General features: G+C 32.9%; 2 protein-coding genes across 2 annotated transcripts; one reads left to right on the forward strand and one right to left on the reverse strand.

Annotated features, from left to right (window-relative positions):
• The first annotated feature begins 10,851 nt into the window (after positions 1 to 10,851).
• On the forward strand, positions 10,852 to 15,534 carry LOC18052823 (protein LIGHT-DEPENDENT SHORT HYPOCOTYLS 10). Its single transcript, XM_006449441.2, has 2 exons — positions 10,852 to 11,662; positions 15,173 to 15,534. The coding sequence occupies exon 1, from the start codon at positions 11,017 to 11,019 to the stop codon at positions 11,614 to 11,616; it is 600 nt and encodes a 199-aa protein (XP_006449504.1). The 5' UTR covers positions 10,852 to 11,016; the 3' UTR covers positions 11,617 to 11,662; positions 15,173 to 15,534.
• A 2,174-nt stretch (positions 15,535 to 17,708) lies between these two features.
• On the reverse strand, positions 17,709 to 20,863 carry LOC18052824 (trihelix transcription factor ASIL2). Its single transcript, XM_006449442.2, has 2 exons — positions 19,569 to 20,863; positions 17,709 to 18,037 (listed from the first exon to the last, which is right to left on the reverse strand). The coding sequence occupies exons 1-2, from the start codon at positions 20,488 to 20,490 to the stop codon at positions 18,024 to 18,026; spliced, it is 936 nt and encodes a 311-aa protein (XP_006449505.1). The 5' UTR covers positions 20,491 to 20,863; the 3' UTR covers positions 17,709 to 18,023.
• Positions 20,864 to 21,629: the final 766 nt, after the last annotated feature.

The raw sequence follows: 21,629 nt of genomic DNA on the forward strand, positions 1-21,629 counted from the left end.
TATAAATAAAATAATTATTTTTTTCATATTTATAAATAAAATAATTATTTTATCAATGTTCTGTTAAATTATCTAACAATGTCAATAACACAAATAAAAAAGAGATACAATTTGTAAATTTTAGATAAATAATCGAAAAAAAATTGATAATTTTTTTTATAAAGTGTTGGCATGAGGCTGTGGCTCTTACAACCTAACTTAGCAAAAGCCGACAGCCCAATCCGTCAGTGAACAATAATGACCATGAAAAAAAAGGACATTCAAATCAATTATTACTGTTCAACCATTATTGAGATATATAATATATCTATTATATATCTTTAGGAATCTCAGTAATATGATAAATTAATAAAGCAATCCCTATCTTACATGCACGTAAGATACATCTCTCTCATATAAATAGTGTATGTGTGGAACTCATATATTATTCATGTGAGAAGAATGTATCTTACATGCACGTAAGATAGAAGGACCCAATTAATAAATGTCTTGAAATTTACAAGCTGTAACTGTATAACTTTCAATATTTTTGTTTTTTCTAAGCTTGGGTTAGGGTCTCCAACTGCGTGGCAGACCAAGTACGTTGTTGGATCAAAACGTGCCTGTTTGCTAATTGCAACCGTTATTTAAAAATTATTATTATTCCTAGGACACCTAGTTTGACAATTAAAGCTTAATTAACTATCAATTTGGACGGTATCGTATATGTCCAAATTGATATATCACATATATATACATATAGGCTTTGGCTAAGTTACGTTAAACGTAACTTATGTCAGATACAGCAACAGTGCTAGTGATGGGACTTGTCACTGTTGCTGTGCCTGGCGTAAGTTACGTTTAACGTAACTTAGCCGGCTCCATACATATAAACATATATTCAATTTGGACACGTAAATTATTAAAAAATTGTGGGGCAAGTGAAGTCCATAATGAGATCCAAAGTCTAATAAGCTCTTAAGAACTAAATAACATAAAGCAGTTCCCAATGAATTAGTAAACTATCAACGGATTTGAGTGAGGACTTTTTTTTTATTACATATTTATGTCACACAATTATAACTCTACTTATATTTATATGAGATATTTATTGAGATTATTTAGATTAAGTTTTTTTATTATATAGCCTAATTTCTACTCTTATAAATATTAGAGGAATATCCATTCCATCCACAAACAAATAGAAGACATATTTATCCCTACTTAACTAAGGGTATTTGCTCTACCCATAACCCAGTAGAAAAACTACCTACCTCCGTCCAATTCTTAATTGGGAGTTGAATAAAGAAGTCCCCGACGGACACTCGGCCATCGGTCACTAGGCCTGAGTGAGGTCTTTCATTTGGTTAAAAGCTCGAAGCCATTATTAAAGCTTGCGCTGACTCTTTTTTTGTCTTGTAGGGTAATCTATTATCAAATATTGGGATTAGATACAGTCGCAAGTTTTTAATAAGGTTCGTAGCCTGAAGAGAAGTTCGACTTCAATCCAATGAGCATGAGCAACATTGGTTGGGTGGGATAAAGGAGAGTTCAATGAATGCTTGCTTTACGGTGGTGTTGTAAAGCCAATTATCAAATAGACGGTGGGGCAAATTCTTAACGTGAGCCAAGCCAACGACCATCCATTTGCAGCCCTCAGGCTCAGTACATATAAATGTGCTAATCATGAGCATAGGAAGGACTAAGGAGAACTGATGAGATGCACATTTGTCTTGTCTAAACGAGCTGCAGACAGTGCGGCCCATAACTGCGTCCAATCAAGTTTAGTGCATGAGGTGACCAGTGCGGTGACCACTGAGCGGAGAAATAAATGACGAGGCCAAGTCGAATCATTCTGAACCTAACACCTTACACGGGCTAACGGCTAGGCCCATCTTCAAAATCATAATAGATTTGGCCATTCGGCCGATTGAAAACCTCTTCAACTTCCTCCTCTTAAGAGTATTTAGGCTTGCTCGCTTTTGCCAAGTTACATTGGCAGCCAACTTGCAGCTTGTTAAATTAGTGAAAATATAGGCGACGATGGAGGTCACCTTCTATTCTAATATGGCTTGATGGCAAGTTACAGAAAATGCAACTTAGCATGAGCCTTCTTTTAATACAGTTAATGATGGGTTGTCACTCTGATAGGGGTGCTTCTGTTTGTGGATCCACGGCAGATTTTCTTTCAATTATTTGGACTAAGATGGGGTGTTTTGAGCTCAAATTTCCCGGCCCAATATAATCTTTTATCGTAAAACAAAAGAATCGTACAACTTAGTTAAAGCATAACAAATTGTCTTTTTTTTTGTATATACAATCAGAGATCAACTCTCCTAAATAATTTTATTACAACACAATTTAAAAGTTAACCCTCAATTAAAGCTGTGGAGAGATCTACACTCACTGTTAACATTGAAGAGAAATCGATTCTACTCCAATATGAAGAGATAAATAAATCTTTATTACAGAGAGAGTCGAGTCTCAATATTGTGCTACCGTTAATTGTAATATATCAATGTATATATATATAAAAAAAAAAAAAAAAGTGCAGGGACTAATTCAATAAAAATAAAAAAAAGGGTGTGGGGACTAATTCAGTATCTGCAGAAACTGTCAAATGAAATGAATGAAGGAGAGGCCTCATAAATGATGAATCCTAGATAGAGATTGAAGAAGATGGAGAGCACGTGGGGACCTCAACGAATTAAAAAAAAAAGGAGAAATAACGCAATAAGAGCAATATTTTTTGTGAGATCTTATTCAGTACGGCATTATACACGTGTCGAGATCTGAGGGGGGAAACTGTGCAGTGGCCGGAGGGCTCACAGGCCCTTCGCTCAGATCTCGACAGGCAGGACGCACACAGGTGCGCACCAAATCGTTTCTCTTAACTTCTTGTGGGGAAATAGAGAAGCAGAGGGCCCTATCTATTGAGGTAGAAGCTGGAGACTGAGAGACAAAATGGAGAAGGCGGAATGGGGCCAGTATTCACGTGGGCTGAGTTTGAGTGGGGTCTCTCGATTTCTGTTGTTTTGTTAGGGGAAATTGAAAGCATTCGTCAATAAAAGCGTGGAAATTGCATTTGCACTGGCTGGCTGGCTTGAAATGTACTGTTAACCCACTTACCACTAACATTATTATTATTATTCAAACACTATCCCAATAAAAGTGACTTCATTTTCAGCGCATCACTAATTTTTGTTACCCTTTGCTTTTTCTTTGAATGACTAAATCACTGCAATTTTCCTTCTAACCCGGGCCCCTTTGTTTCCTCATTTCACAATCATACATCACATATCAACCCCATTTGCAATAATACTTTTCTTTTTCTTTTTTTGGTTGCCTTCATTTATTTCAATTTTTAAAATTTGTAATACTCTCTCTTTTTGAAAACAACCAAAAGAAAAGAAAAATATTTGGTCCGGTTGACAAATAATGGAGCGTATATATCATGTTATGAAAGAGAACCAGATTCTGAAGGAATTTGTTTAAATTTGAAAAAAAGAAAGCAAGATGAGAAAGAACGTGAAAGGAATATGCTGCAATTCCAAAAAGTTCCCACATTCATACATAATTTACATAAGTTTGCTAGTAAATTGTACAGTTGACATATTGTTCCAAAGAGGTCTCTTAAATTCTTCTCTTCCCTTTTGGTTCTTTGTGTTGCCTCCCTCGCGATGTATTTTCAATTTTGTAAGATTCATACACATAAATGCAAATATTAATACTACGAATTATAGAAAGTTTCTATGCTATTTGTTGATAATATAGATAACTATAAATAAATCAATTAAGGGTTATTTTTACATACCTCCCCTGAGGTTTCACGTAATAACAATTTAATAGAAAGTATGATGGTATTATTACATCCCTCCCATGTTGTTAGTATTTCTATCAGTATAATATCAGTATATAAGGTTTAAATTGTAAAAGCGCATTTAAAATTTAAAAAACTCAAAAAGTTAGCTGTAGTGGCATTGGTAAGTGTGAAATACCTACTGCATCACCCCATTTCCCAGTCCATTTCATTACCCAAAAGAAAAATCTCTTGACGAAAGTGTAAATTTTATGCAAAATGATGTACACTCATGCAACATTCACCCCTCAGCAGCTTAAGTGTGAAAACAAGCGAGTATTATTGAGTTTGAGGATCAAGAATCATCACCATTTTGAACTTACCCATGAAGAAGACAAGCTTCTATGCTGATAGAAGACTGTCGAGGAGCGAGTTTCCGCGGCTTTTCACGGCTCCAATACCAGTCAAGGTGGCATTTTTCCTCTCTCTCCCCGTGAGCCGAGAAGATGCTGATAGAAGACTGCCGACGAGCGAGGTCCGTGGCCAATCGAGGAGGCGTTTCCGCGGCTTCTCACTGCTTTGATCGGTGGCTTTCCAAACGCTTTCCGGCGGCAAGGACGGCATGGAGATGACCAGCGGCTCAAGGGCTTCCGATCGGTACCAAGCTCGACCGAAACGGTGGCCCGAAATCGGAGATCCGACCAGATCACGGTCACGGGTTGGGTTGGATCCGGTTCTTTTTCCTCTCTCTCCCCGTGAGCTTCTCTATTTTCTTTTTTTTTTCTCTCTATATAAAGGGCTGGGCAAAAGTCAAAGAAAATAGGGTGTGGATGTTTGTACTCGAAATTCACTTGTAGTCATACCCGAATGATTAGAAAAATTGGTGTTGCCATGTTGTGGATGTTTGTTGTAAAAGATTAATGGGTTTCGATGTATGTTGAATTTGCAGAAAAAATATTTTATATTAATTGATTTAATTTTATTCCATGGCTTCTGCACTCCCCATTCTCCTGTGCAATGAACAATGAGCGAGAGATTTAGAGGAGAAGAGGAATCTCTGTCCTTCATGACCAACAAGAACAATCTTTTTTTTTTTCCTTTTCTAATTAGGGTTACTTTTTCAGCCTTGAAACTTAAAAGGGTATTTTTGTCATTTTGTCAGTCCACAAACGGTCAACCGATGGAAATACTAACGGCGGGGGAGAGATATAAAAATACTGTCATATTTTCTATTAAATTGTTATTACGTAAAACCTCAGGGGAGGTATGTAAAAATAACCCAATCAATTAATATATATATTCATGAAAGCGCAAGACGGGAAGTCATCTAACATCGAGTAACTCTTTAAATGATCTCATAACATCATACACGTTGTGAAAATAAATAGGAAAAACTTCAATAATTGTTTGGTACGATGTAGACATAATTGAAACATTGGGGGTACAACACGATGGCCAAATTTCAATAGGTCAGCAAGGACCCCTCACTCGACCTCCTCTCATTCTTAATTTCTAATACATTTTGGGAGGCTAAGATAACAAAATATACACCGAACAACTCGAATGTAAATAATACTTTTGAAATAAAGATCAAACACACACAACACAGAGTCATGAAAAGATTGCCATTTTGTTGCTACCATGCTTCAGGAACGTTTTTATATTATGCACATGTTTATTTTTTAATTTTCTGCTCTTTGAGGAAGTGGGAATATTTTCGGTTCTGTAATAAGAGTCAAACTAAATGCAATCCGTTTGAGTTTATAACTTGTACACGTACATGGGGCATTTGTCACAGTGTCTCTAGCATACAAAGCTATATGTTATTTGATGGAACTGATCATGAAGTGAGTCGTGGAACTGTGTGATTCTCAAAATGACAAAGAAACAACAGGGAGCATGAAACTGTAATTGTACGAATACTGGCACCAAACCAGGAATCGAACAATTTTGCAAAAGAATTCAGTAGCACTTCTGCACCGATGAAACACAATTGTTCTTCGTTTTATGCCAAACACATGATCCCACAACCCACGTGTCATGGTGGAAATTCATCATATAAAAATTAAAGAAACCTGTCCCACACAAGATCTTCAAAATATATTTTCTATGTGGGCATGGCATTGCGTAATTAATCACGTAACTAGCTAGTTTCCAAGGCCAACACGCTAATACAAATTTTGTGCAAAATCCCTATCACCATCGATTTCCACAATGAAACCAGCGCATGGTGGCTGCAGCACTACTTATGAACTACAAGGTGATGCATCAACCTTCCTCTGTCTAACGGATTCAACGGTTTTTTAATTTTCTTATCAATTTAGCCCTCAATGATCGGGTTTCTTATTTTATTTATGTGTCTTTGAGAATTTAGTAATCTGCGCAAGACTCCACAGGTCAAATGACCCAGAATGCGGAAACAATTAAAACGACATTGCATTTAGCTAGACAGTGCTCTTTGGCTGCCTCTATAGGCTGTAGTTTTACGTTTGATTTTGCTTCGTGCTATGACTATTGCCGTAGCTAGAAAGAAAGCTAGCGTAAAAGTTTTTGAGATGGGGAAGGGTAGAAGAGGATATATATAGATTGATTTAACCTAGAAAGGGCAAATCAATAAATCTCCGACAAACAGTACCTTCATACGGTCATTTCTTTTCTTTAGCAGCATTATTTGCGTACGGGATTTAATTCACTTTAGAACCGGACACTTGTATTGTTTAAGCTGTTGATGACAGCATATATGTTATCCTTATAAATGAAATTTTCGCTTAAAGTCTTCTTATTGAATTGAATAAGTTTATTGCTGATCATATGTCTTTCAATTAACGTCAATCATAAAACTGTAACTTTTAAAATAATTACTATTAGTTGTGTTATTAAAATAATTAATAGTGAAGAGAATCGGTCAAATGTTCAAATATTGAACATAAAAGTTATTAGTTGTGTTTAAGCTGTTGATGACAGCATATATGTTATCCTTATAAATGAAATTTTCGCTTAAAGTCTTCTTATTGAATTGAATAAGTTTATTGCTGATGATATGTCTTTCAATTAATGTCAATCATAAAACTGTAATTTTTAAAATAATTACTATTAGTTGTGTTATTAAAATAATTAATACGTAATATTTAAAAATTTAGGAAAAATGACCCTTTAGGTAGTATTTGGTTGTAAGGAGAGGAGGAGGAAAGTAGTTTGAATTGCTTTCTCGTTTTCATTGCCTGGAAGATCATAATTTATAAAAATTTAATTTTCATTAAAATTTAATAACCATCATAATGTAGAATTTAGATTCTAAACTAAAGAGTGAAAGTTTTAAAATTTTCTTTTATTGGAAATCAAAACTTCCAAAATTACCCAGTCAGTCTTTTTTTTTTTTATGTTATCGAAAACTAAATTTTATATTATTTAAATTTAAATTAATGTTTTAAACAAATTAAAAAATAACTTTATTTAATTAATTAATTTTAAAAAATTTTAAAATCACAAGTTTATCATATTCTCGCCAAATCATTGTCAGACTGTCGTCACTGCTATTGTCGATAGCACGTGGAATGTCATCGCCAGTACTATTGGATTCACTAATCAAAAAACAACACCATTTTGGCGTCATTGAGGTGAAAAAAAAAATGAATGTGTTGTATTCAAATTCGGTTCCTAGCATTTGGATACTTTTTTACCTTATCATATTCGGACAATTATCAATTTTTTTCGGCCAAATAAGTTACTCCACTGTAGAGATCGTCAATTTCTAATCAATTTAATGTCATTTACAAGATGAGATGAGATAGTCGGCGGTGGTTTTGGTGGTAGCTCCATTTCCTTTTCTTGGGATTTTTAAAATGAATTTTAAAATTATAATATATTGATTTTATATAAATTATAATTTATTTCAAAAAAATTAAATTAAATATAATTCACTAAATTACTAAAATAATGCTATAAATTTTTTAAATAAAATTTCATTACACATATAACAAGCAAATCATCTAAAATAATTTTTATTAGTTACTTATGTAGTACATTAAATAATTTTACTGTTAAATTTGTTGAATTATGTTTATGATAAACATTGAAAATTTAATACTAAATGGTAAACAGTCCAAAAACAAAGGAATTTTATTTAACTCTATAATTCTATAATAAACTAGACATTATAAAATAATTTCACTTCATTTCCCTCCTTTTGTCTCCTCTCATTTGCTTACATTTTTTCAAACTAAGCACCATTTAGTTTTTACTCCCTATAGTTTGGACCAATTACCCAATTAGTTCATATATTTTCAAAAATTATCCAAAACATCCTTATATATAGTAACTTTCATATCTATTCAATCTAGTTGTTCAAGGATACAATAGTATTTTTGTCAAATATACCTTGAAATTTAAAGAAATCTAATACGCCGAGGTTGAAAAATAGATAATAATTAAATATATTTTAACGCAAACATTATTCAACATGGACTTTTTGGTATTTTTGAAAATATAAGGCCTAAATTTAGAGAAACTCTAGCTTAAACTAAAGGGACTAAAAAAGTATTTACCCAAAAATTCACTATGATGATGTCAAAGAATGATGTACTAGCTAGTCCAATCTAACTTGTAACAACACACAAGAGAAATCAAATATCAAAATAAATTTAATATATAGCTAAAATATTTGTGAAAGTAAAGTTCTATTTCTTCAAATTCTTAATTAGCCATATAGCTAGAGTGATATTATTTATGAAGCTCAAATAGGCAAGTATATATATGTATATGTGCGCGTGTGTGTGTGTGTGTGTCTATATAATGAATGCTCAACAACGAGTACAAATAAAGACACCAATCTTGCAATGAAACTCCAATTAAACAGCATTATATTAAGCATCACAGGCATATATACCAAGAGATGGACCCATCTCGCAAAGATGTCTCGTAAATTTTTATTATGTCGCTCCATCAATTCTTCTTTTCAGTGTCTTATATTTTCAACTCACAAATTTGTGTAAAGAGACCATATTATTGACCATGAAAATTAGAATAAATTTTTTTTCACCTTTATCTTGCTAAAAATGGAAATTTTTGGTATCCCAATATATTCTGCATCAGACAAAGAGACCATATTGTATAAAGAACCTGTGCAGAAATTTTGATGTAGAGCATATTGATCTTTTGTGGCTTTCACTTGAGACCTGTTCTAATATAATGGTCAAATATTAATTATTATCGGTCCAGTTGAGGTTCAGTGGTTAATTGAAATATCACAAGCGTACTGTAGCGGCGCGCTTAGTTGATTCAATTGAAAATAACACATTCCATTAATTAATTTTTGGGCCCCACGTGATCGGATTCTCGTTTGGAAGCAGTAAATCATGGCGATCCTGAAAATCTTGTACATAAAATTGTCATCATATTATGTCATGCAGGCACTGTCATTTCATTTCCTTGTCTTTCATATGCATGCACATGCACTCAATCAAAAACCTTCATTTTTCCAAGAAGAATTTAAGGGTATCACCAACCCAGCCTGATTAATAATCTATAAGCCAAGTCAAGTAAAGTCCAAATTGTAAAACTTTTCAAAAAGAAAAAATATCGCCGACAAGCAACTCAGGCAGCGATTATATTTTAAATTGGAGAACATGTGCCTCTCAATTTGAGTGGAGACTTTTAGTCTGGGTTGTGGTACGAGTTTAAAGGTGTCTCTTACAGTTGGGACCCTCCCCAGGATACATTATAGTCAAAACAAAAAAATATATTTTAAATTGGAGTGGGAATCTTAGAATTAGGAGTGTACAGTGGAAGTGAGAGTAGATTATTTATTTATATTATAATGGAAGCATGAAATAGAGATTATAATCCAATTTATGTGTTAACTTTGTCTTAAATTGAGAGTAAATAATTTTTAATTAAAATTTTATCCTTATTTGAAGAATTGTAGTTTTTAATTACAAAGTTAATAAAAAAATATATTTGATGAATAAATATTTATTTTATTATATTTGTAAATTTATAATAATAATAATAATTAATATTCTTAATTATATACATCATAATTTTTTATTAATTTTAATTTTAATTATGTAAATTAAAAATTATTGATAAGGGCAATATAAATGAAACATTTTTACTATTAACATAGTACGAAATTAATATTTTCTTAAAATAAACTATTTATTATTATTAATTATTAATATTAAATAAATATAATACTATTATTTTTAAATAAATATAATAATATTATATTTGTAAAAATATAATATTATTTAAAATTTCAAATAAAAATAATATATAATAATATTATTAATTCTCTATTAATATAATAATATTATTTTTCAATAATTTTAACTTAGAATCAATACAAATTATTATTTAGTTAAATATAATAATATTATTTAAATAAATATTATTTTATTAAATTTAATAAAGGAGGGTAGAAAAGAAAGAGGTGGGAGTGGATTCCCACTCCCACTCTCTACTCCAAAAGTATGTGGAGCCCATGGAGTGGAATTTCCAATCCAATCCCCTTAAAATATGCAAGTAAACACCGAATTAGGAGGAATTTATACTCCTCACTCTCACTCTAAAAAGTAAAAACAACATGATCATCGTATACAATTCGTCATGAGAAGTGGAGAAAATGGTGATAGTAAGATTTCTTAGGCGTGATGTGAATTTTTGCATATCAAAAACCCCATATCTTCTCGAATCCGATTCATTCACACACTTTACAGACTGACTGATCAACTCTTTGCTGGAAGATAGTTAGTTAATTAATTAATTAATTAACAAGCTAGGTATATATCACGTCACAGTGGGCAGTCAAAATAAATGAAAACGAGTGCAACAATGCAAGTGTATGAGTGCGCATATTAATCCAGTAGGCAGTACTGTGATGACCAATGATCATGATTAATTGAATGAAAATGCGATAATGCATGATTGTATTGATGATGGTATACAAATAATTATTTATAATTAGATTAAAAAAATATATTTAGTGCAAATAGTGTGAAATTAAAAAAAAAAAAAAAGAAAGAAAGAAAAATTAAAGAGGGAACAAAAGCAACTTATATAGGGCCCCATTAAATGTCTCCTCAGTAGACCCTAAGATGTGAATTTCATCTTTTCTTTCTGCATTCGCAATTTCACTATTCTTTCACCTCCTCTAATTTTAATTTCTCTGCCGTTTTTTTGGTTATTTCTTGCCAAGAATTAGATTAAAGGATATAATTAATTATTAACCATCGATTACCATGTCTGGCGCTGGTGGTGTAGCTAAAGCTTGTGCTGCAGCTGCGGCTGAAGGGTCGTCACGATCCAGTACTGGTACTACTATTTGTAGCGGCGATCGTCATCATCAGCCGCAGCCGCAGCCCCAGCCGCATCCGGTTCCTTTGAGCCGATACGAGTCGCAGAAGCGGCGAGATTGGAACACTTTTGGGCAGTACTTGAAGAACCAAAGGCCTCCAGTTTCACTCTCACAGTGCAGCTGTAACCACGTACTTGATTTTCTCAGGTATCTCGATCAATTTGGCAAGACCAAGGTTCATCTACATGGATGTGTCTTTTTTGGACAACCCGACCCGCCTGCTCCGTGTACTTGTCCCCTCAGGCAGGCTTGGGGAAGCCTTGATGCGTTGATCGGACGGCTACGAGCTGCTTATGAGGAACACGGTGGATCACCGGAGACTAACCCCTTCGGTAACGGAGCTATTCGGGTTTATTTGCGGGAAGTGAGGGAGTGTCAAGCTAAGGCTAGAGGGATTCCTTACAAGAAGAAAAAGAAGAAGAAGTATCATCAAATCAAGCCCAATAACGATGAGCCTGCTAAGTCTTCCAGACAATCAACTTAATTACAATTTGCTACTAGCCCTCTACCTCTGCTTCTTCAAATAAATGGTAATTAAATTTTACTTTATTTATATATATACTTTTAATTTCCAACTCCGCTGCTAGCTTCTTATATGAAAATATATATATATATATAGCCAGTATATATATAAACTGATGAACCTCATCATCATGAATTCATTATTAGAATTAATATAATTCAAGAATAAATTATCAGAGAGATAATTGAAACAAACATTTATTCCCCATATTTTGCCTTACAGGAACAGCTAACTGCAAACTGGACATTAATGATCGGTATATATATATATAGTAAGATCTAACGATGCTTAATCACTGTACGCTGATATTAAGCCAATTCTAGGTAAAACCCTAAACCCACATGGCGAAACCCTAGTCTGGGTACTGCCTTGGAAGCCTAGATGAAATGAAACGAACAATTCTTTCTACGTAAGAATTAAAATTTTTACTATTACAAGAGTAGATGCCTTGATTAGACTAGTGTAAGAAATTGTCAGTACGTTTGTCTCTGTCTCTCTTTCTCATCATGCAAAAAACACTGTACATGTATGTGGTGGTTCCCTAATTTAATATATCTATATATGGAATTGATTACTTTTTTCCTTTGTTTTTTGTTTGGGCTCTTTTGCGATTCTGTACGATTTTGTGCTCCCCATGAATGACCATGTGATATACGCATACGTTGCATGTGAATTTCATCAGCATTGACGTGCGTATTTATATATGCATTCCCATTAGTTTAACAGCAAATAATCTTGGATGACATTTTCTAGCAGAGGTACCGTAAAATAATTTAATGTTTTTGTTCTGGTGGAACTGTAATCTTCTATATATATATATGACGTGTGTTTGTTTCTGATCACTGTCAACAATCAGCGGTTTAACTGTTCGATTATGCTATATATATGTATACTTGATTGCTTCTCAGTATCGGCATTAATGCTAATCAGAGGTGTGTGTTTGGATGATTCATTCTAATAACAATCTCTGTTGTTTCTGGTTAAATTAACTTGAACCAAGTGTTACAGTGTCAGCACATTGATGTTAATTAGGATCTTCCAGTGTCAGCACTTAGTATATTGGTTATTTTGTTTCTCTATATAGTTCTCAACAACTAAAAATTGAGATCTACCAAAGAGCATAAGATTTGGAGTCAATGTAGAGAATGTTTGCTTGCAGATATTAAATGAAGATAGCAAAAGACCTGTAATTGGTCATTGACAATAAAATCATGAATATTTTCTTCACTTAAGGGTACCTAGGATCATGGGAACTTTTTAACGATGGTTTGTTTCCAATATTTTGTATAGCATAGCTGCTAACTTTGGCATTAATTCATCAGTTTACCACGGAACGTTCCCCTCATTTTCGTTTACCGATAATTATAGCACGTTTTGGCAATTGTCTTCTATCAAGTGACCTTTTTTTTTTCAGTATCATTATTAATTTCTTCGATCAAAAATTAATTTCCACTTAATTTGTTCTACTGAAAATTTTTGCTTAATTCATCAGTATAGTTAGGGTCTGGGAACGTTCCATGGAATGTTTGTTTCCCAGAAAAAGAAGGGGGAAGGCTATTTGATAGTTGGATCAATCCAAAAGGTGAGTGATACTAAAAGTGTTACATGTTTATAGGTATATTATATGTGAATTTAGTTACTATTGTGTAATTAGTATTATTTTACTGTGTCTTAAAAGTTATAGCTATTATGAATTAATGTTAGTGTTTGGTTAATATAGTTTTTAAAAAAATAATTTTGACAAATATAGTAAAATAAGTTTTTCATCAAACAATTGGTGGATAAAATCATATTACTTTTTTTATATTATTATCTAAAAGGTAGGGATGGCAAAGCCTAAATTGATTTTTTAGCCCCTACCTTGTTAAGAATGTTATTCTACATTGATTAAAAATAGTTATCAAGCCAATAATATAAGCTTGAGGCAACCTTTAACTCTTAAGATAGCTACTGAGTATTAGTTAAGCTCATGAACTTCAATATACTTTCCCCAAGATTTGATATCATGATTCAAATATAGGTGGTTAGCCAAAGAAAACTACTTGATCAAGCTCATTACCTTCCAAATAATAGTGATACGTGTTTACAAAAAATTGTAAATAGTTTAAAAGCCACACATTCTATTAACAGTGTTAGCCAAATAAAACTGTCTGAAAATTACTCAATCAAACTCTTAGAGACAAAATCACATTACCTTCTAAATAGTAGTTGCAAGTGTTTACTAAAAATATTAAATAGTTTAAAAGTCACATATATTAATAGAGTGTTAGCCAAAGAAAACTATCTATTTAAAAATTGTTCAACTAAGCTTCAAGGCAAAATTATATTACCTTCTAAAATGTCCTGATAAAAAGTAAGTTGTTTATAATTGTTTTTTTATGCCTTTTCTCAAAATTTTGTTTTGTTTTTTGTTTGTTTGTTTGTTTTTTTTTTTTTGGGCAAAGTAAGATTGTTAAAACTATTTCTAGATTTATAATTTTTTTAGTGTAACAATTTTAAGAGCTGAGGTAGCAGGATCAAATTGCAATGACGCGCGATAAGAGTTTTTAGTTGTTACCATTAATGAATTTGCAAATGACTTATTTCGTCATCAATTAATTGGACTGTTGATTCTTGGTACTTCTAATATGTATACGAATTCTGTGGTCGAATGTTTAAATATACACTCTATAATAATCAGATATTGGAATATTTTATAAATTTATAGGATGTGCCATACTAAAGTAAGTCTATATATATCTAGCTCTTGGGCCAATGGGATACCAAACGGCTAAGGCAATCCGATAGAAAGATGCCGTTCTTTTGTGCTCTATCCACAGAACCCGAGGGAAAGAGCTCATCGGCATGCAAGTCGATGCACAAACAAATATATAAAGTAATCTTAGTCTATTGATTTCTTATCTATGCTCTATGTATGTAGAAAGGATTAGGGTTTTAAACTGTTAGATGCAAATGTCAAATCATTTAAAAATGCATGTCTGAGTGTAGACAACATTGTCTGGCTATAAAATGTTAAATTATAGCTAGACTAGGAAAAGAATCAGTACTATAATTACTTATGGCTGAGAGTGTTTCTTGCTAATAAGCTTACAACTATATACTTTGTGCGAGAGATTGGTGTCTCTTTTACTTTAGTATATTCAATGCCGGCCATAGGATGATAATGTACAGCGTCGTAGTTGATGCTTACCAAAATCTACAATGTCTTGTGCTGAACTAGGTAGGTTAGAATGCATCGCATGCATTTGCACATATGCGTGGCAAGATGCATTTGAGAGCTTCACACTATTGAAATATATTTGTGTGTGTTCCCTAACTGTTGTTTCTTTAGATTGTGCTTGTGCTTCCACTATTTTAATCTATATATGAGCGAATTTTCATGTTTAAGTTGCAAAAATAAGTTGTTGTGTATATTACAACCACCTAAGAAATTTGATGACCCTTGTGTCCTCTAAATAACTTCAATTTACATAAATCATAACATTTTGACATTTGGATTTTGCATTTTCTTTCGCAGGTCTCGAAACATGATGGGAAGGGCATATAGATAAAGGCAAATTAATGTTCAAAGTCGTGCTTATGATATATCTGGAATCTTGCCTTCTTGATAAGTACGCAGCTGCTTATGGAGAAGTTCTGAATAATGCAGTTATTCTATATATATTTATACAGCATTAGCAATGTGGTCTTAAGCCACCTCTATGTAGTAATTAATTACCAATTTCCTATTACATCCTACCTATATATATATAGATATATACACATACAAGTATGTATGTATGTATTTCAAATTAGCTCTATAAGTACTCTTGCGCAGTAACCAAAATGGTTCTCTTACAGTCGAAATTGCATTTGGTTTCTGAGAACGACTCAACTATTTTCGTCGCTTTAAATTGAGTAGTGATTTTTCATGAAACCCATTTAAATGGTTTGTTTAATAATGTATGCACAGTGATAACACTAGAATTTCATTAAACCCTAACCGTCTTGGATCATCATTAAATACAATCCAGGTCTTCATATTCATTGCAAAATCGTTAAATACGACTCATCAATATCCACGAGTACATATTAGAATGCATTTTTCACTGCACTGTTACGATCTTTTTATTGATTATCGCCCGTGTAAAGTTCTAAAACATTAGTAACTTCCTTTAATGGGCTCGGTAATAAAAGGAGAGCTCAGGAGCTGAATGCTCGCAAATTTCCAGAATGGATGTTTGGCTGGTTTGCTTTAGAGGAACATCAAATGTGAGAAATTAAAAGCAAAGCAAACGCTTAACGAATGCAATACCTTGGAGAGTATGAAATTCAACTTGTGAGATTTTAGAGTAACTATGTTGTACTATATCCGCTTAGTGCATGTATGACATGCATGTATGAATTAAATATAGCTACCAGTTACATGATAATTTTTCAAAAAAAATGGACGTAGGTCATACATACATTAAGTAGATATAGACAATGGAGATACTTTAAAATCTCTCTTAATCCATATATATTAAGGTAGCATTTACTTTTCGAATTGGAAGGCGAGTGAGAGTATGTTGTTTATTTACACTGGAATGAGATGCAGAATAGGAATTAAAATCTCATTTATGTGTTTACTTTATCTTGAATTAGGAGTGAATTGTTTTAAATTATAATCTTACACTTATTTAAAGAATTGTGGGTTTTTATTACAAAGTGAATAAAAAAATATATTTTTAAAATAAATTATTTATTTTAATTATATAAATTAATAATAATTAATAATATTCTTAATTATGTAAATCACAATTTTTTACTAATTTTAATTTTAATTATATAAATTAAAACATTATTGGTAAGAGTAACACAAATGACGCATTATTATTAAAGATATAGTACAAAAATAATATTTTCTTAGAATAAACTATTTATTATTATTAATTATTAATATTAGATAATATATATTATATTAAAATTAAATAAAAATAATATTATTATATTCTCAAATAAAGAAAATATATAGTAATATTATTAATTCTCCATGAAAATAATAATAATAATAATAATAATATATTTAAATAAGTTTAATATTATTATTTTTAAATAAATGTAGCATTATTTTATTTTAATAAATATAATTATATAATATTTAATAAGAGAAGGGTACAAAAGGATAAGATGGAAATCCTCACTTTAAAATTGAGTAAAAACCACGGAGCGTGACTCCTACTCCCCTTTGTAATTCACATTTCCCGCTCCCACTCTAGTAACTAAACATAACATAAGTTGGAGTAGCAAATCCCTTTTCTATTGTTTGTTAGATTACTCACAAAATCTATGTTTTATTAGTAATTGCTGGAATATATGCTCCTAATGGAATAATGAAATAAGAGATTGATAGTGAATTATGTGACAAAGTTCTGGCAACGAAGTGGATAAGATTGTTTTCAGGGTTTTTTTTCTACCGGAGCTGATTTTATTCTTTTATCGAACGAACCAATGAATTAATCTAGAAAAAAGTATAAAAAGAAAATTGGTTCAATGATTATTTATAATTTCATGTGTACAAATGATGCTTTACTAAGAAACTGCGGAAAAAATAAAAGCCAAAAACTTAGGAAATTCATCGTCAACATTCCAGGATAAACAAAATGCCATATCACACCAAAATGAAACATGGGAGACTACATTTCTAATTTAGAAGTCTAACCGCCACAACTTTGATGAGCATGGGATGGGAGTCCTTTATTTTTAAAAGACAAAAAAAGACAAAACACACACCATTGAATGCTACAGAAAAGAAAGAAATCCTGGCGCAAATGCTTTTATTGAAAATATTTGGTGCTTTTCTATGTGAAAAGCACATGATAGCTACTTCGTTGAAAAGCTCGTGAAATGTTTGTCTTTAAAGAAATCACTTGCACACACTTTTGACTAAATCAAACCCTTAATGCGGGCGGGGGGGGGGATGGGGAGGGGGAAAGCACGGCCAGAAACACCAGTAATAATAACATCGACCCATTCACAGATCATGTTCAGGATACTCCCAACATATATAGATGCATAGCATCGGACGAGAACAATTGAGAAAAAACCTAGTGTTGTACATTGCAAGACAAATTCAAATTACTAAGTTAGATATTCAAGTCATGAGTTTACCTTACCACTAGAATCAGACAAGAGGGCCAAACTTTGGCCATTACCAAAAAGCTGAGTAAATTATGACAAATAAAACTAAATAAAAAGAGGATGAAATATTTGAAACAGCAACATCCTGATCCTGACAACAGCTTGGTAGTATTAGCTGGAACTATATGTACTTTGTAGGGGTGAGTATAATATAATCAATTCTTCAAATGTTTCCGCCACATAAACACAGTCACCTCTCCCCAATATGGCTAGCTATACATATCTGCAAACAATAACCATGAAGTTATTCTCAGAGTCAAGGCAACATGACAATTCACAAAATAAAGAAGAAACTGCAGAGCACATACATCTAGCATTACTTTGTTCCCCTATTTGCTGAAGCAAGCAGCAACTAATAAATATGATTGCAAAGTCTTACCTAGGTTTTTAGTTCCTTACAAATATTTCAAATGCCACTAAATTGAATTTGTGAAAATCAATAAAACACTTAATTGTCAGAAAAATAAATAACATCTTCCTCCATGTTCTTTGATGATGGCAACTATCCTATCAATACAACAAAGGCTCATAAGTCATAACCTGTACCAGACTTACCATGAAACCACATAACAATTTATACATGGAAGTACAATATAGTACTTATCATTTGTCAGAATATATTCTTTGCTCTCTCCATCATTAAACAAAAATCCACTTAAGTCCCACTGATCAAATCATAACAAGATTTAAACAATTATGAACATAAAGATTTAGCATTGTACCACTCATACCCATTTCTTAACACGTATAGAGATAACCAAATTTCGTTAATCTATATGAAGAGAACAGTAGAGAATTAAGAGAATGAAAGAAATGCAGGAAATATCAACCCAGAAAAAAGTCATCATAAATGAAACAAAAAGGAAACAGCATTCACCATTTCATCTGACAACTGACTATGCAACTAATATAAAATACCTTTCCTCTTATAGTCATCATAAATGAAACAAAAAGGAAACAGCATTCACCATTTCATCTGACAACTGACTATGCAACTAATATAAAATACCTTTCCTCTTATACAAGTCCCCGCATAGTCTCCAAAAATCGGTGCTTAAAACTGATTCACAACAATGAACACATAAGCTAAAAGAGGTGGTATTTCCTTCAACAGGGTCAGGGTGAGCAATTTGTCTATGTTCAAGCTTCTAATATGTTACTCAATATATTCTAGGTCCAGTAAAAGCATAATGTAAAGACAAAAGACCATGGTACTTATACACTACTTCAAAAACCATGAATCCACACCCTTCTGACAAAAGATAAAGAAATAAAAAAGTCCCAAAATTATCATAACAGAGAAAATCACATTGTGCCAGAAGCAATACAAGCTCAAACTTCTATATAATACTTCAAACCCTCTAGAGTGACTGTAACAAATAAGCGCTTCATTGACATAACACCAAAGTTGAATGGGGATATAACAATTGCAGAGGTAAATTCAAGCTTTTTCACTGACAAGTCATAAAAGATTCCACTTAAATATTGACAATATCAAGCATTTCTTAAAAATATGCAACCTTTGTAGATATCTGCACAACACATTGAAAAAACTAATGCCGATGTAATTTTGTTTATTCAATTCAATATCCCAAAACACGGACACAATCCTGAAAATTCAATCACAGAAAACATCTAATGGATGAGCTCGGCATAATAAAACATGAAGAGCCATCTTGTTCAAAGACATAAATAACATAAAACCATTAATAGTTAATATATATCCTAATAAAATAATCAATAATATATCTCACCATTGGAGCCAGACCGCTTAGTGCGCTTGTTCCTCTCCAACTGAACCTGCATCTCAGTAAACATTCTCAGCCTCTGCATCTCCAAATCACTAGCAAATTGCATTCTCTGCTTCTCCAACTCCACCATCTGCCTCAACTTCTCCGCTTCCACTCTCTCATACACCTCTCCAAACCTCTCAATGGCTTTTGCCAATCTCTTAACTCCACTGTTCTCTTCATTTACATTATCATTCTCCTCCTCCTCGGCCTCCTCCTCCGCCTCTTCATCCTCACTCTCCGCAGCCGCCGCAGCAGCCGCAACGGCTGAATAATTCCTATAAAACCCCTCGCTGTTATAACCTCTCTTCTGCGGCAAAGCAACAGCCGTCGCTGTAGGAATTGGCGCCAACGCAAGGCTATTGCTGTTGTTATTGTTATTAATGTTATTGATGTTACTGTTATTAACGGAGACCGATTTCCGGTAAGCAAGCGGAACGGCAACGGGAGGAGATTGCGATTGAGACAATTTAGGCGAGAAATTAGAGGAAGGTTTAACGTTGTTTCCAATCAAGGTATCCATGCGTTCAAAGAACGGCCATGACGAGGTTAGGGTTCCGTTAGAGGAGACGACACGAGCCTTCTCGATCTTGTACTTTTTCTTGATCGTATCGATCCGATTCTTGCACTGAACGTCTGTACGATGCGTTTTCTTAGAGTGAGCATGGAGAGCGTTGACGGCGTCGGCCACGTCTTGCCAGTCTTTCTGACGGAGATTTCCGCGGTTGAGTTCCAGATAACGACGGCCCCACGCATCAACGAGAGTGGACGTAGCCTCTTCGCTCCAGCAGTCTTCACGGACGGGTAACGGACGTGAGTACGGGGTGGTGCTAGTCGGGGTGGTGGTTGTTGTTGACGGCGTCAGGGATTCCGTTAGATCGCCCATCTAAATCTAAATCTGAATCTGAAAACACAAAATGTTCAAATTCTTCTCGTTTATGTGGCAATGTCAAAGAATTAATACAAACAAAAAGAGAGAGAGATTTGGAAAAGATATTAAGAAAGTGAGAGGTCGGTGCGGCGATGACGCGCCGGGAGCGTGGGGGGAGGAAGAGTTTAAGCGAAGGGGAAGGGGAAGGGAAAGGGGATGAATAAGAGAAGGGTCGCCGGGATGAGGGTAAGCGCGTGGATGGGAAGCATTGGATTGGACGCTTGGGTGTCATCGGATTCGGCTCGGCTACGGTCAGAGCTGGCAATTACGTTACGTTTCTTACTAGTAATATTATTATCACTCTATAATCGACATTGCCCTTAACTGCTAGTGGTAGGTTAGGTTGGACTTTGTAATTTGGAGGATCTTATTAAAAGGGTTAAAAATTTTGTTAAACTCTTAATTTTATTTTATTTTATTTTTGGTGGGGGGGAAATTAATTGCATAATTGATGTTTGAAAAGCTTTAATTTTTTTTTCAATTTTCAAAAAATTAAAAACCTTTAATATTTTATAAATTTCCTTATTATTTCATGCAACTTAAAACTTTGCATGCATTTTGTCTTGAAACTTACCAAATCAAGTAACTAGTCTTTTTTTTTAATAATGACAATAAAAAGTATTTAGACATTAGAAATACACAATATTAGCAATTATTTACTGAAATTTGTTTGTTTTATGATTTTAACTAGTTGATACAAAGATTCAAGTAAGAAAAATAATGACCCGATGAAAATTTATCTATAAAACATGAAAAAATAAATAAACAAAGGTTTACTATTAATACTTTTATAACAATTTAAAAAAAATGTAACATTACAAAATTATTGATATTTACAAGTAGATCAACTATTCAATCCCAGGGACCATGTAACAGTGAAAAATCTATTGCCAAAATATTACTGTTGAATCTACTTTTAATATCTATTTCTAAAATAGTTGAAAAAAATCCAACACTGATTAGTGTTTTTTTTTTCCGCTTAATATTTCAATTTCACAAGGTATAATATTGATAATTTTGTCAATTAATTATTTTAAATATATAAAATAATCATTTGAAAAAAAGTATTATTTCTTTGATATAATTAATTTTAT

Source organism: Citrus clementina, unplaced genomic scaffold (genome assembly GCF_000493195.1).
Source record: "Citrus clementina cultivar Clemenules unplaced genomic scaffold, Citrus_clementina_v1.0 scaffold_2, whole genome shotgun sequence".
In the NCBI taxonomy this organism is placed as follows: Eukaryota; Viridiplantae; Streptophyta; class Magnoliopsida; order Sapindales; family Rutaceae; genus Citrus; species Citrus x clementina.

Coding starts and splice junctions, on each gene's coding strand:
- LOC18052823 (XM_006449441.2), top strand. CDS start 11,017: ATGTCTGGCGCTGGTGGTGTAGCTAAAGCTTGTGCTGCAGCTGCGGCT.
- LOC18052824 (XM_006449442.2), bottom strand. CDS start 20,490: ATGGGCGATCTAACGGAATCCCTGACGCCGTCAACAACAACCACCACC.